The sequence below is a fragment of the Periophthalmus magnuspinnatus genome, chromosome 3 (genome assembly GCF_009829125.3).
Source record: "Periophthalmus magnuspinnatus isolate fPerMag1 chromosome 3, fPerMag1.2.pri, whole genome shotgun sequence".
Lineage (NCBI taxonomy): Eukaryota > Metazoa > Chordata > Actinopteri > Gobiiformes > Gobiidae > Periophthalmus > Periophthalmus magnuspinnatus.
This window is the reverse complement of record NC_047128.1, coordinates 11,676,061-11,690,250: the sequence shown is the minus strand read 5'-3', so window position 1 is coordinate 11,690,250 and position 14,190 is coordinate 11,676,061. Positions and strand designations below refer to the sequence as shown.

The 14,190-nt window shown below is 36.4% G+C and overlaps 1 protein-coding gene across 1 annotated transcript in view; it reads left to right on the top strand.

The window, feature by feature from the left end:
- ppfia1 (PTPRF interacting protein alpha 1) overlaps positions 1 to 14,190 on the top strand; it is a 56,886-nt gene that overhangs the window by 19,572 nt on the left and 23,124 nt on the right. Inside the window, 12 exon segments of the mRNA XM_055230243.1 lie at positions 105 to 179; positions 2,840 to 2,938; positions 3,244 to 3,480; positions 4,437 to 4,583; positions 6,049 to 6,183; positions 8,025 to 8,108; positions 9,582 to 9,713; positions 9,822 to 9,884; positions 9,972 to 10,051; positions 10,400 to 10,550; positions 11,740 to 11,963; positions 13,508 to 13,739. Coding sequence (XP_055086218.1) covers positions 105 to 179; positions 2,840 to 2,938; positions 3,244 to 3,480; positions 4,437 to 4,583; positions 6,049 to 6,183; positions 8,025 to 8,108; positions 9,582 to 9,713; positions 9,822 to 9,884; positions 9,972 to 10,051; positions 10,400 to 10,550; positions 11,740 to 11,963; positions 13,508 to 13,739 — 1,659 coding nt within the window.

The window sequence follows — 14,190 nt, the reverse complement described above, 5'->3', positions numbered from 1 at the left end:
CATTGCTCAGAGTTCACAAGAGTTAATTTCGAGGAACCTTTAAAATATCAAACATATTGTCTAGTTTTATTTCTTCATTTAAAAATATATCTTTTCATTTTTAGGTGCGTGAGAGACTACGTGTTGCCTTGGAACGATGTAGCGCCTTAGAAGAACAGCTAACCATTTCACACAAAGAGGTGAGTGATTATCAAAACATGTGCTTGTGTTGTCAAGCCTTGTATGTAACAGCAATGTCAGAACTACACTCACTTAAAGGATTATTAGGAACACCTGTTCAATTTCTCCTTAATGCAATTATCTAATCAACCAATCACATGGCAGTTGCTTCAATGCATTTAGGGGTGTGGTCCTGGTCAAGACAATCTCCTGAACTCCAAACTGAATGTCAGAATGGGAAAGAAAGGTGATTTAAGCAATTTTGAGTGTGGCATGGTTGTTGGTGGTCTGAGTATTTCACAATCTGCTCAGTTACTGTTATTTTCACGCACAACCATTTCTAGGGTTTACAAAGAATGGTGTGAAAAGGGAAAAACATCCAGTATGTGGCAGTCCTGTGGGCAAAAATGCCTTGTTGATGCTAGAGGTCAGAGGAGAATGAGCCGAGTGATTCAAGCTGATAGAAGAGAAACGTTGACTGAAATAACCACTCGTTACAACCGAGGAATGCAGCAAAGCATTTGTGAAGCCACAACCTTGAGGCGGATTGGCTACAACAGCAGAAGACCCCACCGGGTACCACTCATCTCTACTACAAATAGGAAAAAGAGGCTACAATTTGCACGAGCTCACCAAAATTGGACAGTGAAGACTGGAAAAATGTTGCCTGGTCTGATGAGTCTCGATTTCTGTTGAGACATTCAAATGGTAGAGTCAGAATTTGGCTTAAACAGAATGAGAACATGGATCCATCATGTCTTGTTACCACTGTGCAGGCTGGTGGTGGTGGTGTAATGGTGTGGGGGAAGTTTTCTTGGCACACTTTAGGTCCCTTAGTGCCAATTGGGCATCGTTTAATGCCACGGGCTACCTGAACATTGTTTCTGACCATGTCCATCCCTTCATGACCACCATGTACCCATCCTCTGATGGCTACTTCCAGCAGGATAATGCACCATGTCATAAAGCTCGAATCATTTCAAATTGGTTTCTTGAACATGACAATGAGTTCAATGTACTACAATGGCCCCCACAGTCACCAGATCTCAACCCGATAGAGCATCTTTGGGATGTGGTGGAACGGGAGCTTCGTGCCCTGGATGTGCATCTCACAAATCTCCATCAACTGCAAGATGCTCCTATCAATATGGGCCAACATTTCTAAAGAATGCTTTCAGCACCTTGTTGAATCAATGCCACGTAGAATTAAGGCAGTTCTGAAGGCGAAAGGGGGTCAAATACCGTATTAGTATGGTGTTCCTAATAATCCTTCAGGTGAGTGTATAGCAGAGACAGAATTTGTCTTTACGGCCAAAGGGCAGTGGAAAATCTAAACCAATGCTTGGAATGTCCTTATCTGGTCCTCCTTTATCTCTTACACTACTTCATTCAGATAGCAAAGCATTATGTAATAGGGCAGGGTAATAACAGGATACCACATGCAATACATAGACTGCAGTTGTCAAACTATCAAAAATCAGATACTAATCAATACTTAAACTGATATCGTAAGATTTTTTGAGCAGGTATCTAACATAAAGTGCAATTCACAGGACAAAAATAATCATTTTCTGAAAAGCTTTAAAATGATCTTGAGCTGTATCAGAACAAGTATAAGACCACACAGACTAGTATACGCCCATAGACCACTATGGAATCTACTTGGACCACTGAGGGATTACACAGATGTAATATATGTATATGTATGTATGTGTGTGTGTGTGTGTGTATGTATGTATGTGTGTATGTATATATATATGACAATAGAAAAGAAAGCATTATCATTATTATATTGTTATTGACTATTAAGTTGGTTCCACAATCCCTTTATGTAGAGGAGATTAATATTGAAAGCCATTTTTATTTGTTTTAATAAGACAAAAGGAATAAAAACATAATTCTTTCACCCATCCCTATTCATCCATACACACAATATTGCTGTCATCTAAAGTCATTATTTTTGTCACACCCTGCTCGCTAATGCTAACCATGTGCTAATCCCACAAAATGATGCGATTTAGTTTTTCATTTCCAAACCGCGTGATACATTTGTGCAGCACCAGATGAGTGACAGGGACAGGGACAGACCCAGGGGACAGAGATGTGGCCTAGTTTCCTCCTCTCTGCTGCAGTCACCTTTTGTTCAATGCACAGAGCCTCCAACCAACCACTACATCCACTCACAATACAACTTCATGTATTTGTGGGGGCTTATCTTACTAACTCTCTCTATCTCTATCTCTATCTCTATCTATCTCTATCTATCTCTATCTATCTCTATCTATCTCTATCTATCTCTATCTATCTCTATCTCTATCTATCTCTATCTATCTCTATCTATCTCTATCTATCTCTCTATCTCTCTATCTCTCTATATCTATATGTGTGTGTCTGTGTGTGAACATTTAAATTCACCTTTTGTTAGGTCTGGCAACACTTCAAATAAAGTCTCAATATATAGGAATACTGCCAACCATAATTTATATAGAGCCTGATTAGTGTTAAATTCAGTGGGTAGACTCAAACAACAGGCCAATTTCTATTTTGAATGTAGCCTACAGGTATGTTTCTGTTACAGTCCTTTTCAAAATGCATGTTGGCAGGTAGAATGTTTAGTGACTTATAGATATAATTGTGGGATTGTCATAAATCAACATATACATTTTTTGCTTGTTTTCAGTTGTCTTACCTCAGGGAACAGAACAACATAAAGCGCGGCCAGGCCGATGGAACCAGCGAAGTTAACCACAGCGAGAGCATCCCCAGCACCAATGGAAAGGTATGAGGAAACTATAAAACTACTAAAGTGCAGTCTTACTCATAACAAACATAATTATAGTCTTTCAAGGATCAAATTTGATCTTAGAATCCATATTCAGGTCTCCAGATTTTTTCCAGGAGTGCTGTAGACCCAGACTTAAATCTTTTCAGAGCACAATCAGAAATTTTGTCATATATATATATATATATATATATATATATATATATATATATATATATATATATATATATATATATATATATATATATATATATATATATATACACACACACTCTTATCATATTAAACGGTTCCTTCCGCAGCGTGCATCAGATGGTTCTCTCAGTCAGGAGGAGGACATAGCGCCCCCTGTAGTCGGTAAAGTGGGTGAACTGCAGCAAGTGGTGGACAGGCAGACCGCAGACCTGGGGCAGATGAAGGAGCGGATGGCTGCTATGGCGTCTCGAATCAGTGAGCTCGAAGAGGACCTGGACACAGCCAGAAAAGACCTCATCAAGTCTGAGGACATGAACACAAGACTACAGAGAGACCTTAGAGAGGTCAGTCCCCCATTACTCTATTTTCTGATTTATGTTATAATTTTGTTGCCTCATTAAAAACATACCTGGAGTTGTGATTTGTTTCATTCACATGTTTATCACACAAACCCGGTATATTTCTTTAGTTCTTCTCTCAGACTGAAAACTCTTTTCCACCTTGTGATGTCATGTAGTAATACAGGAAGTGCTTCACTGTGTTTTTAAACTCCTTACACCTTCACTAGAATCATCTGGATCATTTTAGCTCTGGAATTGCCAATCTCTAGTGAACTCAAGGTAAAACACAGACGTTAACTTGAAAACTACCACTACATGACATTGCAAGCTGGACGAGAGCATTTTGAGCTTTGGAGATGTAAACAGTCTAATAACAAAGGGTTACTCAAACATGTGTGAATGAAACAAAACACAGCTCCAGATATGTTTTTGATCAGGTAACAACATTATAACGTGGCTTACAGCTCACAAGAGTCAATTTTGCATAATATGGGACCTTAAAAACAAACATTAGTGCCAGAAGGCTGGGCAAAATGGTGTGAACAAAATGGATGATTTGAATTGTCACTTGCTATGGTGATGGTGCACATTTTTAAGGTTAGGGTTAAAACAAACATTCGTGGGAGGTTTGGGTAGAAATCATATCACAGTTGTCTTAAGAACAAGTGTTGTTACAGAATTATAATGTCAAACCCGATTTCGATACAAAGGAAAATGCTTTATTATCAATACCACTTTTGATACCACAAAGTATTGATCTGTACTGATATCTACCCAAATACGTATCTAATTTCTATAATAGGTACAGTATAGATTAGTAGATTAGTATACTGTTAGTATTGTAAGAGGTGTGTGCAAAACGAACAAATGTCTCTACAAATGTTTTTCATAATTATAATACTCTTACTTAGATTTTTACCAAATAAAATGCCATAATTCAGATTCAAATGCATTTCCAGTCGATGGCGCAGAAGGACGATATGGAGGAGAGGATCACGACATTGGAGAAGCGATATCTGGCCGCTCAGAGAGAGGCTACCTCAGTCCACGACCTCAATGACAAACTGGAGAATGAAGTGGCCAACAAGGACTCCCTCTTCAGACAGGTGAAGTTCATTATTATTATTAAATTATTTTTATTGACTTTTAAAAACATACACATACATAAACATTACACAAAAACATAAACCAGACCAGCAGGCATTATCAAATGTAAAAAAAGAAGGCAAAGAATATAATATAAAAAATAAAATAAAATTGTGGAATTGGAGACACTGATCAGTGTCTTTTCTTTATGTTTACTACTTTCTACATTTTATATATATGCAAGACATCAAATATATGAAGCAAGATATATGGAATTATGTAGCAAAGAAAAAAAATTATTATGTTGCATTTGAATCCTTTTCGACAGCACCGCAAACTCTTGTCCTTCTCTCAATTAACTTCTTGGTGAAGTCTTCGCCAATGGTTTTCACTTAACAGCTGTGCTGCATCAGGGTTGAGAAATGGCAAGAGTGTAAAGCAGTGATCAAAGCAAAGAGTGGACATTTTACCTTTTGTGTTATTTTGAGTTTATTTTTTTGTTTACTGCATTCCATATGTGTTCATTCATAGTTTTGATGCCTTCAGTAAGAATCTAAAATATACATAGTAATGAAAATAAGGATAAACATGAATGAAAAAGTATGTCCAATCGGGAAACGAATATATTTTTAGTCTTATCCTGTGGTGTAAAAGTAGACTGACCTCTAGCTCTGTGTGGGCGTAAAAGTGAAAATTTCCACGATTACGCCTTTGTTTTGTTTACTCTGGGATCAGATCAGACGCTCTTCCTTATTTACACAGTGCAAAGATTACATCACTTCCTCCTGCACTAAAATACACACGAGTCACACGATTGAGTGGAACTGGAAACATACGCTTAATTAATTTAGTAAAATTTAATAAAACAATGGGACATTTTGTAATATTTATATTTGACTTTGTAGGATGTATGCAATATACATTATCAGTCAAAATTTGGACACATTTTATGATTGATCTTTATTTCCGTGATTATTTACACTATAGATTCTCAGTGAAGGCATCAGAACTATGAATGACACGTTTGGACAGTAGCAAACAAAAAATAAACTCAAACAAAGAAAAGAGTGGATACTTTGAGGATTTTAATGTAAAATATAAAAAATATTTAACCAAGTTATTTCACTTTTTTTCTTTGCTACATAGTTCCATATATCTGGTATCATATATTTGATGTCTTCCGTATGTATAAAATGTAGAAAGTAAACAAAGAAAACACTGAATGAGAGTGTGTCCAAACTTTGGACTGGTGGTATATGCCATGGTAATTCAAAGTCAAGTTTAACTAACAAATCAACTTACTTTTTATTGGCTATTTTGTATTGTTCATTTCTTTCCTATGAATGTGACTTTTTAGTATCAATCCTTGTTCTAATGAGTCGCTAGTTTTAGTATTGATTAGTGTCTTTTTGATTCTTTTGACAATGTATTTCTATCGTCCAAAATATATATATATATATATATTGTTTTTAATTTTCATTTCAGACTGAGGAGAGAAATCGTCAGCTTCAAGAGAAACTGGAGCTTGCTGAGCAGAAGCTGCAGCAGACCATTCGAAAAGCAGAGACTCTCCCAGAGGTGGAAGCAGAGCTGGCCCAGAGAGTGGCTGCTCTCACCAAGGTATTTTACCAGGCCCACGCATTGTTATGTTATTGTGAGAATATTCTTACACATTTCCATTAGTCAGTTCATTTTAATTTGCGTTTTAGTCAAATTCATTCTAGCTTATGACAACTAAATGAGGGTTGTAGATGAATAGTACAGTAGCAAGCAGGTTTGTGTGACCATAAAGGAGTAGCATAAGATATGTAGATCATCAAATGGGCTTAAAGGAGCTGTTCTTGATTTTTCCATTGTATTTGAGAAAAAAAAAAAAAAAAAGATATAGCACCTTTAAATAATTCATTTATATTATTGCAATGTACATATCATATTTTGCAAACAACTCCAGTCTATTTCTAACTAGGGGATCTCCCCTGAGAGGAAGTACAAGTCTTGGCCATTGTTTGTAAAGTTAGAACAGTGTTAGCTCAGTCTCTGGTCTCTTTATAGTGATACCTATTACAGTAAATTCAGAAGGAGAAGCTGCAGAGGAAGCTTTTGTTTATGTAACTAATCTAACACTCACTGGAGTCTATTTTTAGTTCACCCTTGTGTCTTTTACCCATTTATAGTTTGAGTTTTGTCTTGGAAATGCAGCTGTGAGTTCAGCCCTTATTTGTATTAATGCTTACACCTAACGCTGCAGCAGACTTGGAGTTCATTCAGTCTCTGGTTCTTGTCCGGTTTGATTCATACACTTAATTTATTCGTGGTCATGTTACTGGGGCGTTTGGGACAGTTTTAAAATATTTTATTATATGTCTGTCACATGTTGAGGGGAGAGAATTAAAGTAAGTCGATGTAACATGACAGACTGATGAGCTTCCTGTTAATTGAAGAATAAACGTTCTAGCTACTACTGTTTTTTATAATTATTACAAATAAAAAGACAGCAATTAAATTGCATTTTAAAATGTTCATATAATGTCAACTGCATCAAAGGTCCTATATTGCGCAAAATTGACTTTTGCGAGTTTAGTTATAATGCTGGTACTTCATCAAAACCGTAGGTTTCACATTAACAGCTTCCTCTTAATTGCCCTGGCAATTCCAGGGCTGAAATCTTCCAAATCATTCTAGTGAAGGTGTGTGGAGTTTAAAACATAGTGGAGCACTTGCTGTATTACCACATGACATCACAAGGTGTTTTCTGTTTGAGAGAAGAACCTAAATATGCAGGCCTTGTGTGTTAAACATGTGAATGAAACAAAACACAACTCCAACTATGTTCGTGATGAGGAAACAACATTTTAACATAGATCAGAAAATAGCGTAATATGGGCCCTTTAAATGAAAAAAAAAAAATTACTTCTCCATTAGGTCTTATTATAGCGCCTACTGACCTTGTAGTTTGAATCTCTGAAATGAATGGGATTCTTACATTAGTTTGGGAGTTTACATTTCAGTCCCAAATTTAAATTCCTCTGGATGTGTTTAAAATGCAGACTCAAATTACTTTTGATGTTCCAAATAATTTCAATGAACATTTTTGGAGACTCTAATATGCTAAAAATACATAATTGATCACTGGCCTCTTTATACTGTGTTTTGTATCATCATGAAGCTCAATCCATATTTCAGGGTATAACATAAACAGGAAGTGGAAACAGTTGAATTACTTCAGGCCCTGCCCACAGTGCCCAGCTACAAGACAAGAACATTATGCTATGGTTTATTTGAAAATTACAAATTCTTTTGTCTTCATTTCCTTTTCTTCCTGAATACAAGATTTAGTTAATCTGAAATTGAAAAGGAAATCATAGTTTTACTTATGGCACTGAACCATTTGAGGATATAGTTTATTTATTTTTTGGAACATAAACAAAAGTAATTAATGATTTTTTTATTGTTGTTCACAGGCAGAAGAGCGTCATGGCAACGTGGAGGAGAGGTTACGACAACTTGAGGCGCAACTGGAGGAGAAGAACCAGGAACTGCTCCGGGTAAGAGAGAGAGAGACATGTTTGAAAATATGCCCAGTTTGTATCATAAATCCACATGCACTTGTTTGTATTTGTCAAGGGAAAAATGTGTCATTTGAATTTGACCTATACTCTACAAAAGTAATTCTACATACAAAGTACTTTTTAACCTGACCTTATCATTCAGAAAGTTTGATTTCATAAATCTAGTCACCAACCATAATGTATTTGTGGATTTCAGCTTCCTGTTATATTATGCAACATTTTCAGGACTTTTTCCATTCACAACACAGAGTATTTAGTTTTAGATTGGTAATGGTTATGGCACCATCGTAATTTGTCTGAAAAACACAAATCTCATAGCACCATATCAAGCCAGAACCAAATCTGATTTGGTTCTGGTTTGAGATGCAACGGAGGGAGTGGTGACCAGACTGATATCAATCTGTATAAAAAAATACAGATATCATTCTGGCTTTGCACCAAGGGTCACCAACCTTTTTGAAACTGAGAGCTTCTTCCTCGGTACTGAGTCATGCGAAGGCTACCAGTTTGATACGCTCTTCTGAAATATAATGAAAATTAGTTCAGTGTGCTGTTAGCTACGCATTATTAATAATGATAAATGATAATCATCTATGTGAAGACCCTGATCATGTTAATGATTTCTCACAATTATCAACAATATTTTCATTAGCCACTGCCAAACTTTTTAACAAAACATAAAATTATGTTGCACCATGTTTCTAAGAGTTATCAATTATGTAATGTTAAAGAAAAATCAACTTGCATATTTTTAAATAAATCTTGGTTGCTTTTTGTGACTTTTTCACCATTCTGGTGAAAAAAGGCTTGCTTACCCAAAGCTGACCTTAGCTCATGGGCTTTTCTGGCCGTAGTGCGCCTCCTGCTGGGTAGTTAGCATGGTAGCTTTTGTGCCCCTCCACATTGTGCTGGTTTGCCATCGCCACAGTCGTAAAATTTGTTGTGAAAGTGATCTTCTTCTTTCTTCTATGTTTTGGGGTAAGAAACTGCATTCACCGCGCATCTTTGCAGCACTCTCTAGCTGAGCACTGATTTTGTCACGGCACAATACTAACCTTTGTTGTAGGTCAGAGTTCACCTTGACTTATCGAAACTTAACGTATAGTGAACATATTTTTAGGATATTGTCATTTTTAAAACTATATAAATGCAAGGGTGATTTTTTTTTAAAAGCAACACAATAAAAATACATTTTAGATTCAGCTCATTGGTGAGTTGTGCTCTTTTTAGAACCCTGTGAGCAACTCATGTAGTCCTGGTGCCCATGGGCACCGTGTTGGTGACCCCTTTACTAGACAAAATGCATGATGGTCATAGTGTACTGTGAATAATGATGAATTTTTAAATTGTCTTATAAATCTGTAAAAAAAAAAATTATATATATATATATATATATATATATATATATATACTTTATATATATATAAATATAGAGTATATTTATTTTAGGCACGTCAAAGAGAAAAAATGAATGAGGAACACAATAAGCGACTGTCTGAAACTGTGGACAAACTTCTGTCTGAGTCGAACGAGAGGCTGCAGCTCCACCTAAAGGAGAGGATGTCGGCACTGGAGGAGAAGGTACATGAGCAAATAGATAAATGTTTCTTTCTTTGTGTAAAAATGTTGAGAAACAATCTATCATTTGTCATCTCAATCAAATGTTGCTTTAACTTGAACTTTCTCCAGAACTCCCTCATAAGAGAACTAGATCACACTAAGAAGTTGATTGAGGAGTCACACCATGAAAAGGTAAAGACACCTACATCTGCAGTACAAAAATGTCACTTGATACAGTTTTTAAAGTATCTAAATGTGCCATGATATTGTGTCTTTCAGGAACAGCTGCTGATTCAAATTGAAACCATGAGAGCAGAGAGTGAACAGGACAGGAGTCGGAGCAACTCACTCCTGCATGGGTAAGTCTAGTCAACTTAAATGAAAACAATAAGAAAATATCAATAATGTTTCTGCTTTCACGGATGTCATAAACTAAACATTATCGTAAAGCACTCTCACATTCCTATGTCATGATGAGAGTCCCTGGTCAATCACAGGCACAAGACTTTTGCATAGGCCCCACTTCTTTTTGACTCCATTTAATAACACGTAGCATCATAATATTTGATTTGTGCGCTGCTTATCTTGGGTTTGTTTAATGTATGTTCAATGTAATAACTAAATATAGCAAATTAACTAAACTAAATATAGAGAACCACTATAGTACAAAATCTATTGGATCTCATGTTTGTTTCCTGTATTTTTAGGCGTCCTCAAATGAGCTCCACTCCAGACTTCAGGTATCCAGTGTCGGCCTCGTCGATGATGGACAGCAGCTCGGACCACTACAACAGCGCTCTTGTTCTACGGCGACCACAGAAAGGGCGAGTGGCAGCTCTACGAGACGAGCCCTCCAAAGTAAGACATCGTGGCTCCTGGAGGGCCCTGGGATCTGTTTAAATGTACATGCTGATCATGGCTTTCAATAGTTTCTTTCCCAGCTTTCTCATTGCCATGTTCATTTCAAACTGCAGTTACCTTTCTTTTTATAACACCAGCCAAATTTTGTTAGCCATTGCTGTAAGAAATGTCTGTTTTTTGGTGTCTTAGTCAACCAGAATCTGTATTGGTCAACTAATCAATTTATTTAGATGATAAGGATTTATATGGGATAAGAGCAGAAACAAGAAATTAGGTATTTATATGTAAAAAGGCAGTTTAAATGATTCAACAGAAATCAGCCTTGTATTGCTCAAAATTCCTTGAAAAATTTTGGCCTGCATGTCTCCATTGAGGTAGATGCTGGCATATTGTGGAACATTTCATGCAAAATAATAAAATCTCAATGGAGAGGAGCAGATACCAGAAAACAAATATGTGTATGTAAAAAGGCAGTTACACGATTCAACAGTTTAATCTTTTATAGTCTTTATATAAGTACGCTGTTTCCTGGTACTTTTTTCAACACCAGTAGTTGTTTTTTCATGAACGTTTGTGCAGGTGAGGTATTGCGAGTGCAGTTTGGGTCAGCTACATTGAGATGCATAATAGTTTTGAAGGCTTTTGCCACTCCCCCTTTTTAGTTGATGAATTAATCGGGACATGTCTTTAGTTGACCAAGAATTACTGAAGTCGACTACAGCCCTACAAATATCTGTGTATCATGTAGAACCAAATCAGTCAACCATGTTTAGTGGTTCACCTGTTTGTTCATGGTCAAATGTCACACTCACAGAAACTCAAAAATATGAGACAAGATCCCAGACTATATCTCTTTGTATTGAATAGGAAAGCTGTATCTTAGCTTGCCAGATTCAATATATTTATATTAAATATATTTTGTATATATTATTGCTTCTTCAATGCTTAAGTCTTGTTTTAAATCTATCTTGCAATTATTGTGCTGCTATGAAAATAAACGTTGTCTGAACTTCTTCTATTTCTCCCTCTCTCTCTGCTTCCTCTGTGGACTTCAGCGGCATGTAAGTTACTGCACTTAACACAAAACTCTTGCTTTGCTTTATCTTACGCCCTTTTAACTCACCATAGTAGATTTTTATGGAACTACTTGTATTGTCTCCTTTTTTAAATTCACTTGTTTTGACAGGTGCAGACTCTGAACGAGCAGGAGTGGGAGCGCATGCAGCAGGCTAATGTGTTAGCTAACGTAGCGCAGGCCTTTGAAAGTGACATGGATGCATCGGATCTGGAGGAGGACAGAGACGCTTTATTCAGCTCTGTGGACCTGCTCTCTCCAGCGGGACAGGCTGATGCACAGACACTCGCGCTGATGCTACAGGAGCAGCTAGATGCCATCAACAATGAGATCAGGTAAGAATGCTGGGACGTCAGGTGGGGATGGTCTGTTGTGATTTGTCATTAAAAGTTTAGGAATGCTTTAAAGTTAGGAAATGGGTTATGGTTAGGGCTAGACTGAGGATAGTGTTTCAGAGTAGTTAACATGTTGGCAGAAGTAACTTTTAAAAAAATGCCACCTTCTAGCCTCAACTTGCGCCATAAAATAAAACATAAGACAATTATGAATATAACATTTCAGACCAGTTCATAGCAACAGAAGCTAACACGTTATCATGGCAACCAGAGGCATGTCATACTCTCAGATGTGGGTTAAGAGTTTTCCTTATTGATTACATTCTCAAACATTGAGCCTGATAATTTCTACTAGTGACAAGACCCAAGAACTCACTGTATTGCAGCAGAAATCTGAAAAATTTTGGGCTGCATGTTTCCATTGAGGTAGATACTGGCATACTGTGGAACATTTCATGCAAAACAATAAAATCTCAATTGAGAGGAGCAGGTACCAGAAAACAAATATTAATTCTTGTTCTTGTATTGTAATTGCCCTATAATTTGCTGCTGAAGCCAGAGAATTAGATTTAAAATGCATTTACACATGTTCAAGGAATGTGTGCCACTAAAACAGGATACAGCTGCTGCTAATAAACATTGGCACTGTTTTTTTATGTTTATGTTTAGCTAGTGCTGCTAGAACAAGCAGGGTGCTTGCATAGTACAAGTATAAATAAAACAAAACATGGAACTGAACATTTTATAAAAAATTTATTTTTCTGACAAGCTTTGCAATTACGATTAGATAAGCGAATTATGTTTTAATTATGGTGTCATGTTCAAAGTTCTCATTTTAAATGTCTGGAAGAATTGGCAAAAACAAATATGAACTGACAAACTAATACATGAATCACATTTTAGAACGTGTTTGTACAGATCTAAACTACAAGGTTAGCAACCTTCATGCAGAATGAGATGGGAGATTTTTTTAGATTTTTTAATTTGTGGAGGAAATGACGGTAGCCCACTACAAAAATTGCAGCCTTTGTGAAATTGTGATTTGTTAATTGCATCTTTTCAAAATGAGATTTTGATTTGATTTCGACTGATTGCACTGATTTTGTATATGATATTCCATGATATGATCATTTTAGGGTTGTCAAAAGTATCGAATATCAGATGCTGTCAAAACTAGTATAGAAACTAGATACTCATTTGACCAGGTATTTATACTAGAAAAGTCACATTCACAGGACAGAAATGAACCTTTCCTGTATCAGAACAAGTATAAGACCACATAGATTAGTACACACCCATGGACCACTATGGAACCTACCTGGACCACTGAGGAATTACACAGCTATAAGGCCACATGGAAATAGAAAAGAAAGTACCGGTACTACCCTTTAATGTGGAAAATCACATTATATTGTCTAAATAAAGTATGTTTTGTAATAATCTCGACACCAGAATTACTATTGAGTATCAAGTTTTTCTTAGTATTGAAATTTAGTTTGAAATTTTGTATTGTGGCAACACTAGATTCTTTTTGTTTGCTTTAGAATGATCCAGGAGGAGAAGGAGAGCACAGCGATCCGTGCAGAGGAGATAGAGTGCAGGGTGGGCAGTGGGGACAGTCTGGGAGGCAGGTTCAGGTCCATGAGTTCTCTGCCGCCGTCTCTCTGCCCTGGGTCATCTTTGGGCGGATCTCCCCCAGGCTCCGGCAGCTCCACCCCTAGGATGGTGTCCCGAAGCCCCCACCGTGAGATGGACCGCATGGGGGTCATGACACTGGTGAGATTTACTTGCTTTTCACATTGTATTACTTGTATTGTTTACTTTTGTAAGAATAAACCCAATTGTTATTGTTATTTTTGCATATATTATCTTATTCACATTCATGATATGTTTCTATTACTTTATCTAGAATAGTGTGTACGTGTGTTATCAACAGACTGAAAACACCAGGTTTCTGTTTTTTAGCTTTGCCACCATTGGCACAAACTAATTGTTTTACTAATGCCATCTGACAGGATTTTCTGAGGACCTGAATATATATATATATATATATATATATATATATATATATATATATATATATATATATATATATATATATATATATATATATATATATATATATATATATATATATATATATAATTTCAGTCATGTCTAGTTCAGATTGTTTTAAGTATTTATTGTTCATCTTATTCTAGGACTATTAAAGGGCAAATATAATGTT